Raw genomic sequence first — 27,815 nt, forward strand, 5'->3', positions numbered from 1 at the left:
AAACGGTCTTCTCAAGTATTCTGGGGCTTGCTTGTTTTCAGCTGAAAATAATCAGCATGCCAGAGTGGCACATCTTGGAGCAACCTGCCCTGAGCCCCATCACTGTACATTCGGATCAGTTCTTGAAAGAAATCCCTCTGGTTTGCTGTCCTGCTCCAGGACATGGTTTAGACATCTAAAGCAACATATACCCAATATAGGCAATTTCTATTTGAAAACTTGCTGGTGATTTCCATATTGCGCTGCCTTGGACATACCCGGGCACACCTCCACATTTGCCTTCCTTCATTTACTCCTTGGGGGTATTATTGGCTTACTTTCCTGAATCCTCCACTAGATTACAGATTCTTCTGGGGGTATGGATGGTGCCCAATTCATCTTCATAGAGCTCACCATCATATACTCACATCTTCCAGAATAAATGCAATATGACTGTACATTTTACTGGTCCATAAACGTTTCTTAAAATAGTTGTGGGGGGGCTTCCCTGGTGGCGCAGTGGTTGAGAGTCCGCCTGCCGATGCAGGGGACACAGGTTCGTGCCCCGGTCCGGGAGGATCCCATATGCCGCGGAGCGGCTGGGCCCGTGAGCCATGGCCTCTGAGCCTGGCTCCGGAGGCTCGCGTCCGGAGCCTGTGCCCTGCAACGGGAGAGGCCACAGCAGTGAGAGGCCCGTGTACTGCAAAAAAAAAAAAAAAATAGTTGTGGGACCTCTTTTCCCATGATCATTTATTTGCTATGCCATAATTTTTAGAGGGCTAACTTTTTCATACTATGTGGTATTCTTAAATTAATTATTATTATTTTTTTACCCAGAGACTTGTAGGTAGATTACTTAGTCACTAAATCTGTACTAAATATTTTGGCCATCTGGTTGTGTTCACTTTGGTCTTTTATAAAGTATTACCTTAAATTCGTGCATATATGTGTGTGTGATCGCGCCCTATTTACATGAAACATTTCAGCTTATTGAAGAGGATGGTTAGATTTTTTTCTTTTTTATTGACTCCTCCCCATAACCTCCCAAATCCCTCTTTCCAGTTGTCTGCAACACATTCTATTGTGAGGTTTTCCAAAAATCTCCCAGGAAGAATGACTTTATCTGTAATCTGTACTGCCAGTGTAGTTCCTTCACTTACCACCTTACTAGTGGTTTAGGAGTCTGCATGTCTTACCCTCACAGGCTGTTGGCTGCTTAAAGGCAAGGACTGTCATTTTTATATATTATATCTAGTGTTTAACAAGGTATTGGCAAACAGTAGATATAAAAAAATGCTTTTTCCTCACCTACCCCATTTTATAGAATTCCATTTGTAACTACAGACCTCTCACTTTTCCCTTGGAAGGGACAATCTAAGGCCCATATCAGGTAGCATTTCCTCAGGCCTAAGGAGGAGGGGAGAAGTACTCACTTCAGAGAAGAGAGCTTGCAAATCTTACCACTTACTTGTAATTTAGGTTTAAGTATTCATTTGAAGCACTTGACACTCTAACCACTAAAATGCTTGATTAGGAACTCAAACAGAAGAGGGTGAGATAAGAGTCAGAAGACCACATCATTTTTGTGATTAATGTTTCCAGTGCTACTCTTTCTCATGTTTAAGCAAAGAATATGAAAAAGATTCAAGCGGAAGAACACAAACTTCATATTATTTCTATTCCTTAGCCCTTAGCAACCTCAAGCAACTTCCACTAACAGGTTTCTCCTGTTAGGCACTTCAGATCTTGCTTGTAACATTATTATTGAGAAAACCAACAATCAAATGAAAAACTAAAAATATAAGGCCATCTCTATGTGCATATCAGGTAATAAAATTCTGTGTCCTATGGCAATCACTTCTCTGACCTGTAAAACAAGATTTTTAAAGGTATGTATTTCTAAAAAAAAAAAAACAAAAAAAAAACAAAAAAAAACAGGTATGTATTTCTATGAATCTATATGTAATTGGAAATTCTCATGTGCTGTCTCAAAATATCCATGGATTAAAAAAGCTCTTTAATAATGATTTTAAAGGTAATTTATGCTCATTAAGGAACATTTGTAAAAGTAATATTTAAAGAAGAAAAAAGGAACTCATAATTCTATTACCCATTGGTGTTATTGTAAGGGCCCTAAAGCAGATTAAAAAAAAAATCACTGACAGATTTTTAATAAAGAAGCTGTTAGAATGTCACTGGTCTGGATCTCATTTTTATTTCCAACAGTAGAATCACTAATTCTTTTTCTCTCCTGTGCTATTTTTCTGTATATTTAATGAAGTTCAGCAAGTGTCCAGAGGGTCCTGAGCACTGCATAAAGTACATTTTTCTACATACAACCCTCTTATGTATAGGTCTTCATTGCTTAAGCTCTAAAGGATAAAATACAAACACTTTGATTTGGCATTTTTAAAAAACCCTTTAATTTAGTAAAATCTGGTGCCAGCCCACCTTTTTAGATGCACTAACCCTTCATTCCAAATTACCCTACAGCTAAATAGGTGTTCGAAGCTGCTTGTGCTATGTGACTCAACTTGAGGGCTGGCTCATCCGGGGTGGGTCTTGGGCACTCCTAGCCCTACAGCACCTACTGGTGACTTTAGCCAGGCTGACAAGCGCTTCTTACTCTGAGAGAATCCGGGCAAGAATGAGGATTTAAAATTCTAATGGTAGTGGTTCCAATTCCAGGTAAGATGGAATGAGCACACCTCCACCCTGTCTCCCAGTGAGTCCAGCTATAAAAGATAATGCATACATCAGCTATTTGAGCACTCTGAAATCTACTAGCAGGTAAATTAGGGAAGATCAGAATTCAAAGTACCACTGAATCAGTGCTAAATTTACATTCTGGATTTTATCCTGGACATTATGGATGTTATTTTATATATACTCTGAGTTCTGTTTTATTCTTAGGGAAAAAATTTTTAAGCAGGCAATTAACTTGTGTAGACTTGGGCTACAGGTTTGCCTCACTTTTTGTCAGTGGAAATTCAAATCTCAGTTTATTCTTTTAGCCTCCAAGTTTGTCTTGTGCATGTGGGTTCAGGGACCACCTTGAGATTTGTGAGGGATACATATACATACATCTACATCTACATCTACATCTTCATATACATATACATACGAATACAAAGAGAGCTTCGTGTGGCACTCTTCCTTCCAGGATCTTCTCCCCTCACTCTCCAGGGATGGCTGTTGCATGATTCTTCCCCTTGTTCCTCCAACCAGAAAGTTGATGGTGGGGTTTCCATTGCAGTTTTAGCTGTTCATGTACTTTGTGACTGTGGCCCACTCTCATGGCAAAGACACAAACACACAAAGGGACACACAATCATGTGCCAATTGCTTCTTCATATTTTGACTCCCCTCCACAAATGTCTGCTTTTACTTACTCTTCAGAATCCTCAGGTAATTGTTTTTTATATTTTATCCAGAATATATAGTCATCAGGATAAGAGATGGTTTGTAGAAAGCTTATATCATTATAACAAACTACTTTTGTTTGAAACATTAAAATGTACTACCTCTGCAAAAAAAATTAATATGATTTGAAACAATATCTGGCAATTGTCAGCTTCTTAAACTGGGCAGTGTTTACATGAACATGTGCTTTATGATTACTTCATATGTCATATACTTTTCTGTATGCATCATACACTTCACAATTTTCTAAAAATGAGGTACTTCAGCCCTTCATAACCAGAACTTCAGTTCCTCACTTAACATTTATCCTCTGGATCATATTGTTTTGAAAATAACACATTTACAGTATTTTAATGATATCTGAATGAAAAAATTTAATAAAAAGATAGTCCATTGAATTGTAAAAGTGAATACATTCTAAAAATAAATAAATAAAGTCTCATATGGGCAAGGCTAACTGAGTAAGTCTATTTTAAAGTGGGTTCAAGCTGGCAAACAATCCCCTATAGTATTTCAACACAGTGGAGCTCACACCTTTGGACTGAGCTTATGGTTCAAATCCTGACTCTGCCTCTTACTAAATGTGTGACCTTGGATAAGTTACTTTAGCTCTCTGAGCTTGTTTCTTCATTGTAAAGTGGAGAAAATAATAGTTTCTACCTCTCAGGATACTGGGTGGATTAATGAGTTAATGAATGGAAAGCATTAAGCACAGAGTGCTAGGTACCTATAAAACGTTCAGTGGAAGTTAGCTATAATTAGTACTAATCCTTTCTTCTGAATCCCAAAGGATGTCTATGGCTGATTTGCTCAATTTCTAATTTTTATTTGATGCATTTCCACAAAAGCAAATTGAGATCATGTTCCTTCACTTCCAGGAATATACAACCTTCTACAGATTAAAATTCAGCACAATACTAAAGACGAGTTTTAGTTGAATGCACCCTCTAGTGGCATACATTATGTGCAAGAACCTGGCATCTACCAAAGAAAACCTCTTTATGAAATGTCAGGTTTTAGGTCGGCACTTAGAGCCTGAAGCCAGCTGGTTAAGAACATGATGGTATGAGTGGCACTCTCACATCTTTTAGGAAGCTCCCTCTCTTCCAGAGCTGGAGGATTTTTAAAAAAAAATCTTTTAAAACTTTCCTCACCATAAGACCTAGGATATTTGTGATATTTACCATACCAAATTCCAATATTCCTATAGCATTGACTTTAATCTTTCCTCTTAAAATACAGTCATTTTCTAGCTTACTTTAACAAGCATTGCAAAATACTTATTCTTCATTTGGCTAACAAACCATACTGAGCATCAACTATGTACCAGGCAATGGGGATACAACAAACAACTTATTACACAATTCATTATGCAATTATGAATTTGAAAAGCGCCATAAAGAAGTATAGAGTGCCATGACTGTATACTAGGGATTGATCTAGTTTGGGGAGGGGGCTTTGGAAGGCTTGCTTGAGGATAAAACGTTAAAAACCTTGAAGGGTGAGTAGAAATTAATTGGAAGAAGAGAAGGAGGAGTACCATACAAAGAGAAGAGCATGGAGAAGGGCTTGGAGATAGCAAGATGCATGTGGCATTTGACAAACTGAGGAGACTCCTGTGCATGGAGCTCAAAGAAGAAGCGGAACTTGTGCAGCGTGAGGCTAGAGAAATAGGCAGGGATTTATCTTGTTAATGAGTTTGAACTTCATCCTAAGAACAATGGGAAACTATGGAAGGGTTTAAAGCAGGGAGCAACAATCTGATTTACATTTCAAAAGTTTGCTTCGCTAAGGCACGGAAAATGGATTTGAGAGAGTGCAACAAGAACGGATGCCCAGATCAGCTGCCAGTAATCCAGGCGAGACATGATGAAAGCTGGAACAAGGAAGGTAGCAGTAGCGATAAAGTGGACAGATATTTAAGAGGTAAAAGGGATCGAGCATGATGATGGGGATGGGAGCAGTTGTCCTGGTGAACTGAGTGGATTGCCAATTTTTCCACCAAGCACAAATGCTGGTGGTAGCCGGGTTTTTTTTGTTGGGGGGCGCGGGGGGAGGGGTGGCTAGTTGAGATAAAGAGTTGCTCAGGAGACTACAATTTCTCTCTTAAAGGAGAACGTCTTTGGCTCCACAGGGTGGTATTTCAATTGAACGCTGAACTAGCATTGGGCAGGACTATGGGGCACCGCCCTTCACCTAGTAGGGCCCCAAATGTCCTTTTTTACACTTCTATCACAGTGATCCATTCCCACTGCTCTAATAGTTTTCCTTTACTTCGGATAGAAAAACGTAACTCCCTCCCGCCGCCAATCCCAAGAAATATTTGCTTTATCTTTCGAAGTCCAGTACAAAGATCATTTCTCAGGGAAGTCTTTCGGGCCTTTCCCACCCCACGGATCCTTCCATCCATCTCGCCCACTATGCTGTGCGTTCCATACAGCACAGATTGCGCACTCTCAACTTTGCGTCTCCGGAGTCCAGAGCGGGGCCCTTCAAACACTGCGAGCTTCACATTTTCTAATTAGCCACATTTACTGGCGCTGAGATACACCACGGCGCCTGACAGCCGCACCTCTACGTGTGAACCAGTTGCCCCCCGGAAGTGACGCGCTGTCAGGGATGACGTGCTTCCGCTCCCGACTGTCGCGCCGCCGCAGCGGGACGGGTTTCTCTGGCCTGCCAACTCTGCTGCCCTGGAGGATTCGTGCGTGGTAAGAAGCTGCGCGTGGGGGAGTAAGGTCGTGGGACCCCCCTCTTTCGTTCCCTGGGACGCGGCGGGAGGGCGGAGGGAGTGGCAGCTAGGTCTCCGAGGGCCCCCAGCGCCAGGTGGGGCTGGAGCACCGGGCTCCGCGGCGGGACCAGGCCTCCGGTGACGGGATCCGCCTCAGCTGTAGGAGGCTGGCCGCTTGGGCCGGCGCGGGCCAGCCCCACTGGCACCCGTCGGGTCGAATGGATCCGGCCGACCGGGTACTCAGAGCTTCCCCTGTTCCATGTACTCAGGGGAAGGATAACCTTTCTCCTTTTGAACAGCTCCAGTTCCCACTGTGACAGTCACAGGATCTGCAGCGACGAGTGCGCGCGCGTGGTGTAAAGTGGCGTGCACAGCACCACACCTGTTTATTGGCTCCGCCCCGCAGCTTGTGCTGAAGGGATGTAGTGGCAGGAACTGAGGTTTTCCCGCACGGGATGCTGCCCTAAAAGAGGGGCGTCTTAATAACTGAAAATTATTTGAAACAGCTGGGCTGGAAGTAGCTTACGCTCTGATTAATAAAAGGAAGACTCGGTATTATCACGTGACTGCAAACACATATTTTGCTTATCAATCTGCCGGAAAGAGTTGTCATGACAGACTTCAGGTCAAAGGACAGGAGTTGTGTATACTTACTAATTTGCTGTGCAAATTATTTGCGATGAAATGGCAGACTAAGCAAGAAGATTGGAAGAAAGTAGACCTGGGACTTAGAGATAGGAAAATAAACCGCTAAGAAAACTGCAGAATTTGGGAAAAGTAACTTCATTTACTATTACTATGTGATTTAATTTTGGAAATAATTTGGTTTCTTAATGAATTGTTTTCCAGTTTGAAGCAAGTATTTATATCCTTGTGTTTTTTGTTGTTGCTGTTTGTTTTCTTACTGGTGTGGTAGCAAGGGCTAGATTTACATTACAGGCATATCTCTGCAGCATGTTATAGAATTAAATATATACAGATATATAAATTAAGTTAAAAAGTGTTTTAATAATTAAAACTGTAACATATGGGTATAGGTTATATAGTGATATAGCATGTATCTTTTTTTTTCATTTTTTTATTTGAGATGGTGACTAACTGGCCATGCTTGTCTTAAAGACGGATAAACATCTGATGAAGCCATGACCAGGTGGGCACGAGTTACTACCACACAGAACAAAAGACCCTTCCCTGCAACATCATGGGAGGACATGAAGAAGGGGTCCTTTGAGGGAAAAAGCCAAAACCTACCAAAGAGTAAACAACTTGAAGCCGATAGTCTGTCCCTTAAAAATCATGCACCCCAAGCAAAACACAAAAAGAATAAAAAGAAAAAGGAGTATTTAAATGAAGATGTGAATGGATTCATGGAATATCTAAGGCAAAACTCACAGATGGTTCACAATGGGGAGATGATAGCAGCAAACAGTCAGGAAGTCAGGGAAGAAATTGCAGTTGCTTTAAAGAAAGATAGTCGCCGGGAAGGAAGACGATTAAAAAGACAAGCAGCAAAGAAAAATGCAATGGTAAGATTATCACTTCTACTAAAATGTTACTTTGTATGGCTAGAAACTATTATTCGTACACTCAGATATGTATTTTAGCAGAGTCTGATTGTGGTTATGTACTAGACTTATACGGCATCTTTTTGAGGGCTAGTAATGACACTAGGACTTTTTTTGAACACCTTCTCTATGCTAGACACTTGATGTACTGATTAATTATCACAACATACAAAAATGGTAGCATTATTTCCATGTTTTGGGTAGAAAACACTGGTGTGCAGCTAGGTTAAGTATCTTGCTGAAAGCCACTTAGCAAGTAGCAGAGGAGAAATTCAAACCCAGGAAAAGGTGTTAATATTTGATTACTTAGAATCATAGTTGGCACTTTATAAGTATATGCGTTATTAAATAAATGTGAACCTAAATGAGCTGCTAACTCTATGTAGTTCAGCCAAAAGAAAAAAAGAAGATATTTAAACCCAGAGTCTGACTTTAAGACCTATGTTCTCACCCCTTCCAGTAGCCCTTTTTCAAACAGCCATTTTTAAAAAAGATCAAAATAAGGGGGAAGGTTAAGTACAACAGGTTAGATATGTGTGGTTCCCATTAGTTGGAAAGGATGTCTCCTTTTATCTTTATCCATGAAAAACTGATTGCACAGGAAGGAGATCTAATAAGAATCATACTGGTTGGTAACAGAGCAGAGTAATAGCAGAGTTAAAACTCCTTGAGACTCTCCCTAGTCATTGCTCCCTCCTTCCCCATGTTACACTGAGAGGAGTGCTGGGGGCTACAGGTTTATTTCCGTGGTGCCAAGACCTAGATTTTAAACTGTCAGACACAGGAAATGAAATACTTGGTATAATTCTTTCCCTTCTCTAGCAAGGGATCTTCTAGCAAGATACTACATAAGAATCAGGATTTGTTGCTATTTTAAAGTTTTCTTTTTTATCAGAATTACTACATGTAGAGCACTGTTTGCACCAGTGTAGATTTGAAATGTTACAGCCTCCATAAATGTGGCTTCTGACTATTTGCAGGATTAGTTTTATGCAGTGTCATATTTAAAGATTCTTTTGTGGAGATAATACTGATAAAATGTTCCTTATGGATAAATTGGGATAGAAAAGATAATCATTTCTATTTGGACAAGATAGTTTTGTTTAAATTATACAATTTTTAAATATTTTAAAGTCAAGTTAATGTAAGGATAATGTAAAGATAATTTCATTGACATAGGCGGTGTGGTGAATTGCATACTTTTTGAAAAAGTTTAGTATTGTGACCTTTTAAGAGAAGTTTTATGTTTTTAATTAAGGGGAAGGACATTGTTTTTCCAAAAAAAAAAAAAAAGGAATTCTTTATATTAAAGCATGTGCTTTAAATAGTATATGGCTTGTTGAGACCCTTCAACTAATTTTCTTGTTTTTCTTTTTAATACCTCAGACTAAGCAGACTAAGCATCAGTTCTATGGTTAATAAGTTGACATCTAGAAATTTACCAGTCCACTCTCCACAATCCCATCTACATTAACTTTAAGGATCATTCAAAAAGTTTGTATTTGGTGAAGATTAGGTTTTTACAGATAAAACCCCAGTCAGTAAGCTGCCAGGTCACTAGAGACAACTTTGACTTCACCAAGAATACAAGACTTCTTATGTTGATGATCCAGTTTTGGGTAGTAACTTTTCCTGCAGTTGTAGAATAAATGAATTCTCTTTGTTTGCACTAGCTCATTTTAAATGTAAAAGTTAATAAAGACTAAAGGGACTCATTCTTTTCCAGTAAGTCCTCCAGAAAGTGAGGACATAGTTGCAAAATATTATTTTGCCTACTGAATTTGCTTTTTAAAAACCTTGTGCTTATTTCGAAAAAAAATTAAATGATGAAATATTTGTTATCCAAAAAATGTACCTTTTTCCAGTTTAAATAAAATACTTTAGCTCTCTACCATCTTTGATTATGACTGATATTCTCATTCATTGCAGCGAAAAATATCCTGCAAATTGCTAGGTAGTGTGTAAAGAAACCAAACCATTGTTCAATGTTAGGCTGGAGCCAAATAATTCATCTTAGAATTATACCTTGAAAATGTGCATATATTCTAAAATGAAACATCTATCTATTTATGAATACTAAGGAATATGTATGAAAGATATAAAAATTTAAGTATACATTTTGGTATGAAATACATCTTATGATTCGAATCATAATTTCAATGGAATCACTTGACCCAAATTCATTCAATTATGTGAACTTTAAAAGTGAAAGTATTAATTCTGAGTGATAATTTTTATGGTCATTGTCCATCTCCTCCAGAAAACTCGGTGTTTCTAGGTACAGACATCCCCATTAATGAAATGAATAGTCCATATTTGCTTAATTCATTTAAGCAATTACCTCCTACAAAGACATTTATAACTTGTGTCTGAGACTGAGAGATTGATGGATTGAGGGTTTTCAAAAGCACTGAAACTCTCTGATGGAAATGACATTTCTTATGGTTTAGGAATATGTGAAACACTTTTTTCTACAGATAAAATACTGAGATTTCAAAAAAAGAACTAGATAGCTTTAAAATGAGGAATGTTTTAAAGACATTTTTGATGACTAGAATTAATAAAGCCAGTGTAGTGTTGCAGTGTGGAAACTCACATTTTTGTTTTCCTAGGTATGTTTCCATTGTAGAAAACCTGGCCATGGGATTGCAGATTGCCCAGCTGCCCTTGAGAATCAAGAAATGGGCACTGGAATATGTTACCGGTGTGGATCCACAGAGCATGAAATAACCAAGTGCAAGGCTAAAGTAGACCCAGCTTTTGGTATTAATGTATCTTTTTTTCTATCAATTTTTTATTTGGTTAATGGGGAAAGTGGCCAGTAAGTAGTCAACTTGTTTTTTTCGTTGTTGACAGGGTTTGTTGTGAGTGTGTCACTTAATATTTTGAAATCAAATGAGATTAAACTTTAAATCATGTAAAAACAAATATGTTTTCTAAACACTCTGAGAATACAGTGTTTTAAAATAATATGAATTACATGATGTGTGTGTGTGTGTGTATATATATATATATATATATATATATATAAAACTAACTTAACAGGAACTGTTGATTGTTACAGGTGAATTTCCTTTTGCAAAATGTTTTGTTTGTGGGGAAATGGGACATCTGTCCAGATCTTGTCCTGATAATCCCAAAGGACTCTATGCTGATGGTGAGTACTTTTACTCTTATGTCGAAAATGGTGAGTCATCATGCAGTTGTGATTTAGTTTATACTTAAACTTACTCAAGAATTATTTAAAAACTAAATTTATTTAGTTTTTAAATAAATTCTTGAGTAAGTAGCAAAATCTTGAGAATTTCATTATCTTTATCAAGCACTATTCTATGTACTAGACTTTTTGTGTAATGTAACTTGGTATTTTTAATACATCAAATCAGAAAAAAGTGACATGTATATTTCAGAATATCTGTGCTTGCTTCAGCATCATTTGTGAGAGTATAAGTATCTACTTTTAAACATAACAGAAGCAAAGGGATAATTTCTCAAACTAGGAGAAGATTTAAAAAATAGTGTTGTGAATTTAATCTCAGTCTAGCATACCATTTTGGGTAGAAGGGTTGGTACACACTATTCATATTTGTAGTAACTTTCGTTTCTGAATGTTTTCCTTAGTTAGTTGTCTGGCATGGGAATCAAGTAACTTTCTTACCTTTAGCTCAACTAATGGCTTAAGGTGCCCACAGTAAAGTCTGTGATGTTTAAAGCTTTAAGGAGGAGGTTGTCATCTGTTAATGTGAGTCATTTGTTAATATGATGCTGGTACCATCAGGTTCTAGAAGCCTTGTGTTGTGACTGGGTCCCCTTGCAGAAGTCCAGTGAAAAAGCATAGCTTTGGAGTTAGACCAGTTATAGCCTCAGCACTACCACTCACTAACTGTGGGACTTTGGCCAAGTTAACTTCTCTCTTCTCAGTCTCCTTACCTGTAAAATGGAGATGAGAAAATTGTATTTCATTTATTCTAAAACGCACATTTTTTTCACATTTTAGTATCTCTGAACTCATTGTATCTTACTATTGGGGCATGTCACATAATTGGAAGTTTTTTTTTCCAGAGAGCAATGTAAAATAATGATACATCTTATAATCAGTGGTATCTTAGATTTGATGAATTATGGTATTTTACCTTGAAGAGTTATGAGGATTAAAATATATTATTCAAGTGCCTCTTCTCTTTCACTATGGCATCTACAATAGTAAAGAGTCCTGGACCTGGAAGATGCTCAAAAGTGCCTTTCAGTTTTGAACTTAAGAAACAGGTCATATAATATGACTAGTGAGCAAAGATGCCTTTGTATGGTCAACCAAAATGACTAGATATAAAAAAGTGCAGCAAGGGGAGTAGGTCACATAGAAGTGAGAATTCATCCTATTAGGATCATTTTTCTGAGTGAGTCACTTAACATTATGAGCATGGTCGTGATAATGCTTGACCGTTAAGCAATAGTGTTCGACCATTCAGTGAAGACTCATTTTAGAAACCAAATGTGTTGTAATTCACTGTCCTGGAATGTTGCGTAAAGAAGGGCAATAGGCATTTTTACTCGAGTTAGGATGCCTGGCAGATAAAAGGTACTGAAACAAAAGTTAATTTCATTCCTTTTGTAATTGCTCACCCCCATCTGACCTGTACAGCAGAGCAGTGGTTCCTAACCCTTTGGGGACCTCATAGCACCTCATGGTTAAACATTCTGATCATTAAAGAATCTGATTAAAAACTGTGGGCATTCTCCTCAAAAAATGCATCTGCCCACAGATTTTTCAGAGTTCACAAACCCTTCCCTTTCTAACCGTGGTTAAGATCCAGGCTTCTGTGCAGTGGCTCTTGGACACTCCAGAGGACACGTACCTTCCGTCATATCTCACTTCTTTTTCCCACATATGCCCTGAAGGCCAGGGGCAAGAAATGGTGGGTAGGTACAGTTTAGTGCTCTTTGAAGTCAAGAGCAATGGAGAATGGACTTAATAGGAGTAAGTTCCTGGCTCCAGCTACCTTTGCAACTAACAAGGTTGTGAGGACCAAATAAGATATGAAAGTGCTTTGAGACCTTAAAAGCCCTATGTAAGTATTAGAGGTTTTCAATTACTCTGTTCTTTTTATAGGTGGTTGCTGCAGACTTTGTGGCTCTGTGGAACATCTTAAGAAAGATTGCCCCAAAAGTCAGAATTCAGGTGAGATCTCTGGGCCTCCATTTAGAAGGGGTGAGATTAGCATTCCTCTGTGTTTTTGCTGGATTTTGTTATTAATAACTTGTTGATGTACAACTGATTTTAAGGCTGCCTGGTTTCCTGCTGCAGTAATGACTTCATCATTTCTTTATCGGCAGTACTAACTGAGCATCAGCTGCTGTTCTCAGGTGGGAAAAAAAATGACCAGTAAGCCCCAGAGGACCCTGATTTTATAAAGCATCTTATTCATAAATATTTTTATTTGCTAACCCATGTATTTAATAATAGAGCCAATTCTGTCACTTGAAGAAAAGTATGAGAAAAGTATTTCTCACCAAGAGAAAATAAGAAATTTGAGAATAACTTACAGTATTCTTATGATTGAGTATCCTCATGTATGCTGTGAAACCAAAAGGATTCAGTTAGTTGCAAAAACTGCCGAAAATATTAAAATTGTGTTATCTACACAGCATCTGGCCAGTTTTATTTTCTTCCCAGTGAAATACTACCCTCGGTCATCGAAAACTTCATAAATGTTCACCAAACCTAAGGCAGATTTTTTTGGGATGTGGAGACCATTATGACATTAGTTTACCTAGCTTAAAATGATGATAATCCTGAGTGAAAGAAAGCAAGACAGTAGGATAGCCCACTACTGCTTCTTGGGGAAAAAGCACATTTCTTTTTATATCATATAGTCATAGTACCACACAAATAAGTCTGCCCATTCTTACTTCCTACCCCTAGCATTTGAATCTGAAAACCAAGAGTTCTTGTTTACAATCTTGTCTAGAAGAAGATAGTCTTTACTACACTGTAGGCAGTGAGATTGAAATGATGAAGTGGAATTTGAATTCTCCCTCCTGGGAGGATTGCCTCTTCCCAAATGACAAGACTGACAAGCAGATGTTGTATAATTTCACAGGTGGAATCTTGTTCATTTGAAGCTGATGCTTCATAAGTCTTGCTGTTTACAGACTCTTGGAATTCACTGACTCTATAATGATGAACTCTGGGAAAGAATGAAAGAGCTTTCTCATCAATTTGTGCATTGCAAAGCAGTTGCTGCATTTCCCTAATTGGGATGAGAAATTGCCTGTGGTACTCTGAAATCAAGGGTTATAATCAATTACAGAATTGCTCACTTTCCTTTAGTGATGGAGTCTTCTCTCTTTGTGATTATTCATGTCAAAACTAGTTCCTTTGCTAAACCAATACCAGTCTAGGTGATGTATTTGATGACTGTTTCTCTTACATTCTGACTTTTCTGTGTCTTTACAGATCGAATGGTCACGGTTGGTCGCTGGGCAAAGGGAATGAGTGCGGACTATGAAGACATTTTGGATGTGCCTAAACCACAGAAACCCAAAACAAAGATACCTAAAGTTGTTAATTTTTGATTAGTGCTATCGTTTGTTAGCACCTCATTGTTAAACATTCTGAACTGGGCCTACTTCGTAAGTTGGAGCTGGACTCTCCCTTGGAGTCCTGTATTGTAGATATCAGTATAATCTAGGTGTGGTCAAACCAGTTCCTGAGTTCTGTCCATCAGGGAGCACTACTACAGTTGTTTGGAGAAAATCACTGAAAAAAAGTATAATACGTTCAAAATGGATTTTCTAAAAGAACATATTTTTAACCAACAGAACTTAGGTGTAACTAAGTGGTTATATACCTGATTGTAACAATCATCTTTTTCTAAAAACAAAATTATGCATTAATATGAACTATCCCTAAACATGGGGTACCTGCTTTGCATTTGGAAATGAAATTTTGTTATATTGTTTTCTTGGCTCAAAGCATCAATTTATTGTTATATTAGAAATTAATTTATAATTGCCACAAAATCTGTATTTTAAAAATATTTAATAAAAACTCACTTGCTATTTACTTATTTTTCTGAATACCTGATTTTGGATTGAATGAGCCATTGTCCATTAATGTCCATGTAACAATCCCTTGGGAAACACAGTCTTTATGAATCCTAGATGAGCTTAATTTTTATTAATTTTTGTTTTAGTTTTGACATAAAGAACAAATTATTGAGGTTAAAATAGAAGAGTATCTCAACTTAACAGCAGCTCTTTCTTTGCCCCTGATTTTCAAGAGAGAAATTCTAGCCAAAATTCAGTTTGTGCTATTTAACCAGAATGATGATGGCACATAACAGATTGTCTGTCAAACTTAATAGCATTTTGTTCACATGTTTTAGATGAGTCAGGATGAGATGCAAGCATCATCATCATCAAAACAGAGTTAGAACACTAATCAGAGACCCATTAACTTCTTTGTTTGATTTGATGAATACATGCATACTTAATACATATATTTCACAAGGCTTAAGCCTCCCATTGTACTGTATAATGGAATGACTGTTGGATTGTGTGTTTCATTTGGAATTTTACCTGATTGGATACATTTGTAATGAAAGGAAACAGCTGTGATTAGTTACTGATGTTTCAAAAGCAAAATATTTACCAAATAAGAAAAGGAACACTTTTCTGTTTTAATGTCTGTACCTCTGAACATTTCTAATCTTAATAGGAGCTGTTCTTTTTTTTTTTTCAGTGACAGGAAAACATGAACAGAATATGGCTCAGCATCCCAGAACTTAAGGAGATGAGTGCCATTTAAAAGGAATGGTACAAGTCATGCAGCTGGAAAAGGACAGCAGTGCTGCCCTGGTCATTTAGTCTGAACACACCCAGATTTATTTCACCTGTCCTATCAGGAGCAAAAGGCTCTGGAAAGTCAAAAACCTGTCAGCTGCAAGTTAAGTCTACTGTTTTTTATGTAGTCTTCAATGCAGGGATGTCCATTTTGTCTTCTTTGGGGTTACTTTGTTTACATTTTAATGGTCTATAAAGTAGACAGTGAAATCATTGGAAATAAATTGCAGGTGCTGAATGTAACATTGGAAAACTATGTGGACACTTTGTTAAAGAAACTCACCAGAGACAGAAATTCTGACATCCTGAGATTGTGTATTGCTTGATGTTGGTTATTTTCTTAACTAAGAATGCCAAAAGAAGAAGGCACACATTTACTTTATTCATTATATATTTTCCAAGGACCTACTATGTTCCTGGTACTCTTTCAGGCACTTGAGATTGTGGCAGTGAATAAGACAAACAAGGCCACATGCATTCTGCTGGGGCTGAAGAATGGAGGGGAGACTTAGGAACAAAAAATACATATCAGAAATATCAGTAAAAATAATATCAGAGAGGGATATTTTATACATTTTATAAATATTTTGTTGAATCCCCTAAGACTTAGTGGTTAGCACTCTTTTCTTCCTTTAGTCCTTTGGAAATGTCATCTCTCTTTACAAGCTTAACTTTCACTTTTCCGTGGCTGACTCCTAAATCTCCATCTTGCCCTAAAATCCCTGGTTTCGGTTCTGTCTTCTCACCTGCCTGCTGGACATTCTTACTTGGATGTTGCACTAACACCTCAAATTCATAATAGCTTTAAATCTCATCACTTCCCCTGAGGGAAAAAATGGGCTACTTCCCTTTGTCTCCATTTTATTCAGTACAATTTATTCCAAGCCTGTAGGCTCGTATCTCAAGTTACGCTTTTCTTGACATTCTCCCCACCACACTCCAGAATCAACCCTCTCTTACTTTGTTCAGGCGTCTGCTTATAATCTGCCTAATAGAGAGTCTTTTATGACCAGCCTTATAGGAAATAGCTTTTTCCTCATCCCAATAACTTTTCATTCTCTTGCTGTCTAAATTTTCTCCATAATTTATGTCCTTACATAACACTATTTGTCCCCTCTCCACCGGATTATAGGTTACATGAGGGCAGGAATTTTGTGTTACTCATTATCCTCAGAAGTGCTTGGTGCATACAGAGCATTCACACTGTTGAATGAATGAGTGAATTAAATGGATATGTGATAGAATTAACACACAGATGATACAAGAGGCTGGGTATCTACTTCAGATTGGATAATCAGGGGAAGCCCTCTGAGAGGAGGACTTTTAAGCTGAAATCTGGATGACAAGAAGAAATCTGTTGTGAAGATAATGAGGAAGAGCGTTTAGGGAGAGAAAATAGTCAAAGCCATGAGCTTGCCATATTTGAGGGGCAGAAAGATGTGATCTTTTTGGCTGGCTTCCTTCACTTAGCATAATGTTTTCAAGGTTCATTTGTAATGTTACATTGTATAGTACACAGGGAGGTATTAGGGAGAAAGCCTTGGATATCTTGATGTGAGGTAATAAGTAAATGCAATGATACTGAGGAAGGAGCCTGCCTGGTATAGTTGGAAAACAGCAAAGAGGCGAATATGGTTGGAAAAGAGAGGGATAAACTAGTAGAAGATCAGAGAGTTAACAGGGGTCCTATCTTACAGCCTCTACCAGTTTCTGCCACATAAAAACCACAAACTCTCAGAAGCATACGTGAATACGCGGTTATTTAGCTCATGCCTATGAGTCAGATCTAGACTGGGCTTATCTGGACAGCTCTGCTCATCTCATTTGGGCTTGAGATGCCCAAACATCCATAAGAAGTTTGGTTTGGGGTCAGCTGATCTAAGCTAGACTCAGATGAAGAAGCTCTATTGCATGTGTCTCTCTTCCTTTTCCTGGGACCAGCAGGCTAGCCCTGACATGTTTTTCTCAGGACAATGGCAGAGATGTAAGAGGGCAGGTCCACTTGCAAAACCATTTTCAAGCCTTTGTTTGCATCATGTCTGTTGATGAGTCACACAATCGAGCTCAGAGATAAGAGGTAGAATAGCGCGCTCCATTCGTGGAGGTGGGGATGGTGGTGAGGGAGTGAATACTTCTGAAAAATAATCCAACATACCACAACATACCCCAGACCATTATAAAGCTTTGGCTTTCACTCTGTGATACGCAAAATTTTTCACACGTTTGGGGAGAAATGTGACATGATCTGATTGCCGAGTTGAGAGCAGAGTGAAGGGAGGAGTAAGGATAAAAACAGGTTATAATTCAGGTGAGAGAAGATGGTGTGAATGAGGGTTGTTGTGGTGGAGTTGTTAGAAGGGGTCAGGTTCTGATTATGTTGATATTTTTAACATAGAGCTAATAAGATTTCCTGAAGGAAGGAGAATTTATGGAGGGAAAGGTGGCAGAATTAAGAGATCTGTTTTGGAAATGTGGACTTTGAGATGACGATTATCTTAGTGGAAATGTCAGATAAGTAGTTAGATATACAAGTGTGGAGTTCAGGAGAGTTTAGGGCTTGAGACACAGATTTGGGAGTTATTGGCAAGTAGATGTCTTTTAAAACCCAGAGGCTGGGTGGACTCACTGAGGAATGGAGATAGAGGAGAAGAGGCCAAGAACAGAGCCCTGGGTAGTCTAATATTTAGAGATCTGGTGGAGGAGGAAGAACTTCAAGAGGATTTAAAAGTGTGACTGGTCACACAGGAGGAAATCCAAGAGTGTGACATCATGGAAGCCAAGCGGAGACAATGCTGCAAAAAGAAGGAACTAGTCAACTTTGTTAATGCTGCTCAGAGGCTAAATAAGCTAAGAACAGGTTCATTAGTGTGGCAATGAGAGGTCTTTGTGGAGTAACAGAGGGAGAAGTACAGTTCGGTAAATGAAATAAGGATATGAAGACCACATTTATAGATAATTGGAGTAGAGATGGTGGCCTTTAGGAAACTGGATCAGGTGAAGTGTTGTTTTGCTTTGTTTTGATTTATTTTAAGATAAGAGATAATAGTGGCTATGAAAATAATCCAGGAAAGACTCCTGAAATAGAGAAAAAAAGAGAATTGGAGGAGGGAAGCCTTGGAGAAGGTTAGAGAAATGGTTCTTTGCTAGGGTAGAGATGTTTAATTCATTGTGTTAGGAGGGATGGCAAAGATGTGGAATGTACATAGATGGGGAGATGAGACAACTTCTGCCTAATGGTTTATATTTTCCTCGAAGTATTTTCTAAATTTCATTAACTGAGAAAGGGTAAGCGACATGAGAAACTTGAAGGAAGAGAAGGCAGTGTGAAATAGCAAACATATAGGAAATGTAGTAGTATTATCAGAGCCCTTTTGAAATCTGTGGTCATAAATTTCAGGTGAGACCCATCCACAATTTTCAGATGCTTAGTGCAGGGGTGAGGTATTACAAATACTTTAACCACAGTTTTGAGTTTGCCAGACAAGTCGAATGAAAGGACAAGGTACAGGTGTTTTCCAGGGTGTGATATTAATGATAGACCATGGAATCTAAGCCAGATGAAGAAAGAAGGGAGGACATGGAGAGGGATAATGAGCTATGGAAATGATCGAAATATTAATTTCGAATCTATTTTCAAATGTCCCTAAAAATGTCACAAAATGAGGAAGGGAAAGATGGCATCAGATGTGTAATTTTTATATGGTACTTTATACCTTCAAGTACACTGAGAAAGACATTTTATAATATTTCTTTGACTTGAATCTGGAGGTGGGTTACTGTCAAGAACTGTGAAGGGTCTGAGGTTCTTAATACACTAGTCTGTTACTGTTTCATGGACGTCAACAAGGCATGAGAATCCTGGTTCAGAGACAAAAGATAGTATTCATGGCACAGCAAACACCGTGAGTATCGTGAGTATCAACTTATTTCTGTTGCTTCCCTTTTTCCCTTAGTCCCCACAGGGTGACATGATGGGCCCAGATGGATGCTATAGACATAGCCGGTTTGTGTCACAGCTGAGGAACAAGTTGCAAACGCTGTAGCACAGAGCAAACAAGCCAGCCTTCCTACGCCCAGAGAGTGAGCCATTACACTGAAGTCAAGCTGTGGTCACCTTGACCTACTTAATTGCCTATGGGACTAGCATTTGCCTGTGGATAAATAAGTCTTGCAGTTTGGCACACTCAGCAATAATATGCAGGACCCCTCTGGGCCCATGGTGAACTGTCTGTCCCAGTAGTTACACTACCTTCAAATGGGTAAAATGAGTCATGAACAAGGTTCATAGTTTACATTTCAATAATTTATTCTAAACATAAAATATTCCTTAACATACACATTTTCAACATATATTTTCAAAACTACTCCTATATACCAATAAAAATTTCCAAGGTTGTCTCTGAAATGTGCAATAAGAAATATGAACAAAACCATGTGATGGTATATATAAAAATACTCTGGATTTCTCTAGGTTTAATTAAAATTGTTCATTATTTCCTAGAGGTGTTAGACCATAACGGTAAACTATATTCTAAACTGTATAGATCAATTTTTACATTTTTTTCCTCTAGAATTCTTTAAAAATATGATAGAAAAACTGAATATAAATCAGGAACTCAGTTGCATTAAAACCAGGAAGAATTAATAGGGAAGAACTTCCTTTCTTAATCAAAAAGCTTTCAGTCCTGTTAGACGCACTTGAAAACCCTTACTATCAAGAAAGGTATGAAATCTTTAGTGTTCCTGGAGGATATTTTGACACTCCAAAGGAGAAAATAAGCATGACTACATTTTTATGTTCCCTCTGTCCTTAGTCTCCAGCGGCTTGAGGGTGAGTGCTGATGAACGAGCTTTGCTGCTTATCCTTGGTTCAGGCATGTTTGCTTAAAGTCAGGGCACCAAAGAAATCCAGAAAAGGCTGTCGTTAATTCATCTGTCTTTAATTACCTCTCTATTCCAGCCTCTCCAGCGTCTGCTTTTCCTGGAATGTGCCAGAAACACATTCCCATCTCAAAGGCTGTGCCTGGGCTAGTTCTTCTGCAGGAAACATGCTATCTCCAGAGATCCTCATGGTTCAGTCCCTCTCTGCCTTCAGGTTTTCACTGAAATATCCCTCAATGGGGCCTACTCTGACCACCCTATCCACCAGGCCATCAATAACCAAAAGCCCGAATCCTGGATGTATATATTGCTACATTCGTTATATAGAATATTTACTATCTTTCAGTGTGAACTCCCCCCAACACCTTCTTGTTGTTTGACGAAAGTCATGTTTCATGGCCAGAAAAATGTTATTAAATTTTATGTCTTTAACTTGCAGTTCCCTTAAGGAGTAGATGTGAAGCTTCACACTTCTGACCCCTGGTCCACATGCCTGCAATTCCCAGGCATGAGGGCAACTCCTGGAACTCCTCACAAGGCCCCTCCAGCCCTGGCCCAGCTGGAGTGTGGGCGGCCGAGGTAAGGAGTGGGGGGGTGGGGCGTCCTGCAAAGTCAGCGGGGCTGAGGGACCCCGGTCTCTGCACTGAGCCATAGCACTGGCCTCCCAGCCCTGGGGAGGGGGGCCCAGAAGCAGCAGAAGCATTTTCCTGCTGCTTCTGGCAAGTGGCCACCCTATTTAAAATATGAACAACTACCTCCAACACCTCCCCAGCACTCACATCCTTTACCCTGCTTTATTTTTCCATTTAACACTTATCTCCTAAATATTTATTAATATTTTATTATGATGTTATCAGTATGCTTCTGTTCCTTGCTGAACCCACAGTGCCTAAAAGTGTCTAACACAAAGTAGGTTCTTAATAAATATTTATTGAATGAGTGAAAGAGCAATCAAATACATTTCCATTAAAAAAGGAAATGTAGGGCTTCCTTGGTGGCGCAGTGGTTAAGAATCCGCCTGCCAATGCAGGGGACACGGGTTCGATCCCTGGTCCGGGAAGATGCCACATGCTGTGGAACAACAGAGTCGTGCACCACAACTACTGAGCCTGCGCTCTAGAGCCCACAAGCCACAACCACTGAAGCCCCTGCACCTAGAGCCCGTGCTCCACAACAAGAGAAGCCACTGCGATGAGAAGCCTGAGCACCACAACGAAGAGTAGCCCCTGCTGTCCGCAACTAGAGAAAAGCCCGCATGCAGCAACGAAGACCCAGCACAGCCAAAAATAAATAAATAAAATAAATAAATTTATAAAAAAAGAAAAAAAAAAGGGAATGTAAACCTAAGGGCTGTTGTTGAATTTTGCAATAGGAATGCCCTAGTCAGTTGTGTCATGGTTTGAGGCACAGATTTTAAACTTTTTGAGGTACCCTATGTAGAGCCTGAATGCATTGCTATCTTTTCCAGTGTCATGCCCTTTTAAAGTCTCTTTAGTCCAGTAGTCTGAAAGTGAGCACTTCAAATTAGGCCATGATGACCACGTGACTGATAATATTGAAGTGGGGCTAGTGTGGCTGATGTTTAAATTTTATTTAAGTTTGATTAATTTAAATGGTCACATGTGGCTAGTGCCTACCATATTGGACAGTGCTTGACTATGCCTGTGTTACAAGTTAGAGTGGGCAACATCTTTATGTCTAAAAGTGATCCAGCCAAAGTTACTCTATTCCTTCAACCTCACAATGTTTCTGTTACTGTTCAGGAGAAAGATTCAAAAAAAATAAATTCAGAGGTGTAGGAGAGACAGCAGTTAGAAGTGTTTCAATTGTAGGAGAGGGCTGAAATTTTAGCATACAAAACTCTAGTGTACTGTAACCCTCTTTATTGCTCCTTTTTTTCACCTTTTTAAAATCTAAAAATATTCTCAAAAATCTTTCTACTTTTGGAATGTAATGTATAAGCATGTTTTACTCGACATATCCACTCTTCTTATTGTATATAAATGTTAATTCATAAAATTGGGACACAGTCCGAAGTTCATATAAATAACCTGCTGGCACAGATTAATAAAAATAATTACAACCAAATTTGGACAGAAGTAAAGATTTGACAAACTAAAGCAGGATGTAACTAATCTCTTAAGTGCTTTAAACTCTTAACGGAGAAGTCCTTTAACTTTTAGAAGTTGTCCTGTAGAGGAGGCTAACTTGACGTATGCTGGTTTGTCTTATGAGTTAAGACAAATCACAGACAGAGTAAAATAATAAATGTTAAAGCCTAGGGGGACTTCCTTGGTGGTGCCGTGGTTAAGAATCCGTCTGCCAATGCAGGGGACACGGGTTTGATCCCTGGTCCGGGAAGATCCCACGTGCCGCGGAGCAACTAAGCCCATGCACCACAACTACTGAGCCCACGTACAACTACTGAAGCCCACGCACCGTGGATCCCGTGCTCCACAACAAGAGAAGCCACCACGGTGAGACACCTGTGTACCGCAATGAAGAGTAGCGCCTACTCGCCGCAACTAGAGAAATCCCATGCGCAGCAACAAAGACCCAACACAGACAAAAATAAAATAAATTTTTAAAAAAAGTCTAGGGAATAAAGTTCTAATGTAATGATTATTAAAGTAGAGCTCAGTTAATGCTTCCTCTACAATATCACATTTTGCAGGTACTTTGTGAGTGTAGATAGAGCAATAGATACTAAATTGGTCAGCTAACTTGATATATGTTAAATGACACTAGGAAAGTAGTTCCTATTACTAAAATTGATTGAATTCCATTATGTTTTAATGTCTTCCTAATTTAAAGCTCTAAAACATAATACATCTTGTCAGATGCTCTTGACATACAGATACCTGCTGTACGTCGAACAACCCCATACTATTAATCAACTAGCCAACTTATCATTTCTGATTTTATAAAATTTTGTAAACTTTCAAACAGAACATGTAGCCTAAAAATGTTTAGATTATTTTAACCTAACTTCCACCATTTTACAGAACACACAATATTGCATGTGGGAATTTTCCATTGCCTGTGCCCCTGGAAGGGAGCAAAGCCACGGGTGATCTAAAACAGAGTTTTAAAGCTCTTTTAATGTTAACCCAAATCACTGGTATTGGACTTGGGATGCATTTTGTTTTTTAACCTCTTCATAACTGCATTTTGCTTAGACTGATATTAAATTATTTGTGGCCCAGAAGCTTGTCAAGTGTCAGAGCTAAGGGTGCTTGAAATTGAAAGTGGAAAATAAAATGACATAATTTAAAGTTTATCATTTAAAATATGCTTATCAACCCATCATCAGTAGTGTTCTCTATGAATTGTATACAGGAGGCTGCTGTCTCTTCAATGGATTTTGACCAGCCACCAAGATTTCCAGCAAAGTAAGGAAGGATGCTAGCAGAAATCTGGTTAAAGTAAGATACCTGTTTCAAAAAACAAAGCAAAACAAAACAATATTTTAATTTCTTACTGACTTGGAGCTTTTTCAAGCAGGGATCTCAATCTTGTTGGTGTAGGGGAGGCTATGACCCTAATCTTTGGGGAATGGATCTGAAAGGATGACCTTAGGATTCCCTGGTGGGTGTGGGTGGACACATTGCAGAATTAGAGTTAATTAGTAAATCCAGGTAAAAGGTTCCTCTGTATCTGTAGGAACAAATTAATCTGCAGATGTTTCATCAAACTTACGGTACATGAACTGCTGTCAATAGCACGGATGAGAAATCCAGCACTTATGATTTCACTTCTGCTGTACTGTGGAGAAGGTGGGACTGATGGCAGAATAACTGACCTCACTGCCACCGTGTAAGTGTGACTGAAAGATAACAGGACATTTTCAAAGTTCTTGAGAGAAACAAAGAATAGTTGTTAGAAAATAAATTCCTACAGTTAATGCAGCTTGTTTATATAGTAGAAGTAAAACTATAGACACCCAGATCTTTTAGATGAGTGGTATACATAGGAAAACATTCTCTTTGGATACATTCAAGTATAGCAAATAATAATAAGGGCCATAGGTGTTTTCTGCCTAAGAATTACATATACTTTGTATAACTCTGCAAAGCTGCAGTCAACCTCCAAACTGGTTGTTTTTTTTTTTGGTGCCCTAATGGGTTGTAATTTCAGTCTCTTCTTTTTTTAATGAAAAATAATACCATTGTTTTAAAGAACCTTCAAACAATAGAGAACCCTATACATTAGAAAATAGAAGTCATCCTTCAGTCCACCATAAGCACAATACATACTTATCCTAGAGATGACCACGTTATATTGTGATCCTCCAGATCTTTTTATAAATATATAACATTTATGTAAGCAAATGGACATATGTAGATTTTTACATAAATATAATCATTTTACAAATATTGGTCTATAATTTGATTTTTCACCTAATGGTAAAACTTTGGAGGTGTTTCTGTATCAATGCCTCTGTGACTACTTCATCCTTTTTAATGCTGGTATAGTGCTCTGTAGTATGGTTCTACCATAATTAATAAGATGGAGCTTCAGTTTATTTCTAATATCTTTTGCCATAGTAAATGATACTACACTGAACATCCATGTGCATTAATCCCACACGGGAGGGATTATTTCTATAGGCCAGCTTTGACATCAGAAATAATGCTGGCTAGTTCCAGGGGTAGACCATAACTGCCCTGGCAGCTTCCACTTCTTGTCCCTTTGAACACCTGCTCTTGGGACCCTTCCCCTTAGAACCTAGACACTATTCTCTGAGAAGCCCAATGCCTGTGGAGAAGCCATGAACAGACACTCTAATTGACAGCCAGCCATTTTGGGTGTCTAGCACAGTTGAGTCTTTGTAAATTCTGAACCAAAACCAACTCCTGGTATTTTATTTGGCTTTCACTGCATTTTTACAATAACGGAATATTTTGAAGGTTTGCTAAATATCCGTTTTACATCTGCATAGAGCAAAAGGAAAGGGAACTGCTTTACGAGTCTCACAGATGCTTTGCACATGGCTGGCACTTAATAGATAATTGTTTCTTTCTGGTTCTTTGTTTTTTAATGATAACTAAAGGCTCATCTAGAAAAAATTCACATGAACATCATTCAAGACCAGAAATGCTTATTCCATTGACTTCTTGTTTTCATGTCAACTTTTTCTTTCTACTCTATATTATAAGACATTGCTATAACACTTGAATTACATATACTCACCCATCTTTGAGAGGCCTTCTTCGTGAAACAAGTACTACCAAGTCTTTGGGTTTGTCATCATTCACCACAGGACAAGTGATGTAATATATCTGATCATCTTCACTTACCCAGTCTATGACTTCACAGGACCTATGTAAATAGAACAGTGACAGAAAGTCTACATTTTACTACCTGGTAGAATAAGGCATTCCTTTCTTTTGTTTGCGTAACTTCATTATTGGTGTCCATATTCACCCTTCTGCTCACATAACCATCCCCCCAAAGCCAGCATCATTTCTTAAAGTCTGTTTTTAGAGTTGTTTGGCCAGAAGGAATAATTCTGCATGTGAGGAAAAGAATGCTGGCCATCTGACTCTAAGGTCACTGCCCTCAACACTGCAGAGAAAGGCACTTTTCTTTTTTCCACAAAATTATTTTTCTCTAGGATCAAGTAATAATATTTTGAAGACTAGTGAATTATATAGACAATCCAACGACTCTGAGGTAAAGGAATATGGTATATTGGGAAAAAGAGCTAAGCTTGGAATCAAGCAACTTGCCTTTGAGTCTCAGATTGCTTAGTAGCTATGTTATGTTAGGCAAGTCACTTTTTTTTCATCTATAAAAGGTAGATAATAGTACCTATGGGGTTATTGTGAGGATCAAGTGAAAACACCTGGCACAGTACCTGAATCATGATAGATGCACCAAAATAGTAAGTGGAATTAGAATTCATTCATTCAAGTTCAGTTAGGCTAGAATGTCAGGTGATATAGAGAGTAATGGGAGATACATTTGAAAAAAGCAGCAAGTTTAGGCATTATTCTTGCTAAAATCTTTGTACTTATAGAGTTATCTACAAAGATCTACGCAAGAAAATCGTCGTTTCCTCTTCTCTCCGAATGTTTATTATTGTAACATTAACCAGGATGTATCATTCTGGCATCTATGCAAATGTAACACATGAGCCCAGAGATGTTTCACTTTAATGGTGTTAAATTGTCTATTACATGCTGTTAATCACAGTGAGATTTGGACACTTAAAAGATGAAACTCTACTTCATCCAAATTAGGAAGTAAATGGTAATGCTGAATATAATAGGTATAATCTTACTAATCCTTTCCTTCAAGCAAGGTGTCCATGAGGCCTGAGCCCTGCAGCCCAGGAGCTTGGACTCCTTGAAGAAGGGGGTGTTACCCTGACAGTGCAGTTGACAAGATGCCCAGCTCTGCATTCCAGGAAAGGAGGGAGAGTGGAGAAGATTGGATTAGGGATGTGGGAGACAATGAGTAACAGAAGAGATGCAGGCTGACAGGAGTGGGCCCTGATCAGACATGGAGAGCAGGAAGGAATGTACTCATAGAGCTGCTTCTCCCAGCTTCTCACCAGGGAGTGCTGCTTCACAGAAAAAGAGGGGACTACCAAATAAAGATCAAGAGTGGGAAGTTGGAGGGACTATTTGATAATCACTTCCTCAAGAGCAATGAGACTGTGTATTAAAGTACAAGAGTGTGGAATTCAGAGCCTGACAGACCTGGGTTCCAATTCAGGTTCCATTGCTTTTACTGCCTGTGTAATGTTGGCAAGTCTTGGGATCTCTCTCTTGTTAAATAGGAATAATATCAACTTTGAAGAGTTATTGATAGGAGTACAATAGGTGTGGGTAAAGCATGTCAACTCAATATAGATGAAAAATAGATGATTATAATAATTTTTGTGTCTCTCAGTAGCACCTGATGCAGTTTTCCATGCAGAGCAAACTTTAGCAAATACTGTTTAATAAAACAATAGGTCATACATTGGGCAATGGAGATACACTGCAATGTAGAGGTCATCTTTTACATGATGTCAGGGTTGAATAAGAAAATATTTAAAATTTATTCTTACATGTAATGGGGGTCCCACAAAGGTCGCTTGGTAAAGTCAGACAAGAGATGATAAGCCAAGTGTGCTGGTCTTTCCACATGCTTTTCAACACAAACAGATAAAATATTGTGCTCTTCCAGAGTATATATTTTTATCTAAAAGAAAATAACAAGAAAAACATTACAAAAGAAAATTAGGTGTTTTTACATTAAAACCACAGCATATATACGTAGTCATAGGCGGATTGCACTAGCTAAGGCATCTTGGCACCTGGGTAATAATGAAGCCAAATGATGGCAAGTTCACTTTAAATACTTGGATGTCTAGAGCTCAGACCAGGATGCTATGCCCC

General features: G+C 38.5%; 2 protein-coding genes across 14 annotated transcripts in view; one reads left to right on the forward strand and one right to left on the reverse strand.

The window, feature by feature from the left end:
• The first annotated feature begins 6,007 nt into the window (after positions 1-6,007).
• Positions 6,008-27,815, forward strand: part of ZCCHC9 (zinc finger CCHC-type containing 9) — a 54,535-nt gene continuing 32,727 nt past the window's right edge. For 5 of the 13 annotated variants that reach the window (XR_003792552.1, XR_003792550.1, XR_003792557.1 and 2 more), the window contains exons 1-9: positions 6,008-6,113; positions 7,221-7,659; positions 10,311-10,461; positions 10,763-10,855; positions 12,809-12,877; positions 14,156-14,331; positions 15,443-21,003; positions 22,756-22,901; positions 23,764-23,849. Coding sequence is in view for 2 of the 13 variants with exons in the window: in XM_029215854.1 (XP_029071687.1) it covers positions 7,276-7,659; positions 10,311-10,461; positions 10,763-10,855; positions 12,809-12,877; positions 14,156-14,274 (816 nt within the window). In the remaining 11 variants the exon portion in view is untranslated. Of the gene's footprint in view, positions 6,114-7,220; positions 7,660-10,310; positions 10,462-10,762; positions 10,856-12,808; positions 12,878-14,155; positions 14,784-15,442; positions 21,004-22,755; positions 22,902-23,763; positions 23,850-24,087; positions 24,241-27,815 lie in introns of those variants that run through there. The other 8 variants (XR_003792556.1, XR_003792553.1, XR_003792555.1 and 5 more) reach the window with 8 other exon arrangements.
• Positions 21,591-27,815, reverse strand: part of ACOT12 (acyl-CoA thioesterase 12) — a 49,623-nt gene continuing 43,398 nt past the window's right edge. The window contains exons 12-15 of the mRNA XM_029215856.1: positions 27,485-27,618; positions 25,618-25,746; positions 24,124-24,250; positions 21,591-23,858 (exon numbers count right to left, since the gene is read on the reverse strand). Coding sequence (XP_029071689.1) covers positions 23,709-23,858; positions 24,124-24,250; positions 25,618-25,746; positions 27,485-27,618 — 540 coding nt within the window. The 3' untranslated portion in view covers positions 21,591-23,708. The remainder of the gene's footprint in view (positions 23,859-24,123; positions 24,251-25,617; positions 25,747-27,484; positions 27,619-27,815) is intronic.

This window comes from Monodon monoceros, unplaced genomic scaffold, assembly GCF_005190385.1.
Source record: "Monodon monoceros isolate NGI ecotype Baffin Bay Population unplaced genomic scaffold, NGI_Narwhal_1 Super_Scaffold_12, whole genome shotgun sequence".
Taxonomy (NCBI): Eukaryota; Metazoa; Chordata; class Mammalia; order Artiodactyla; family Monodontidae; genus Monodon; species Monodon monoceros.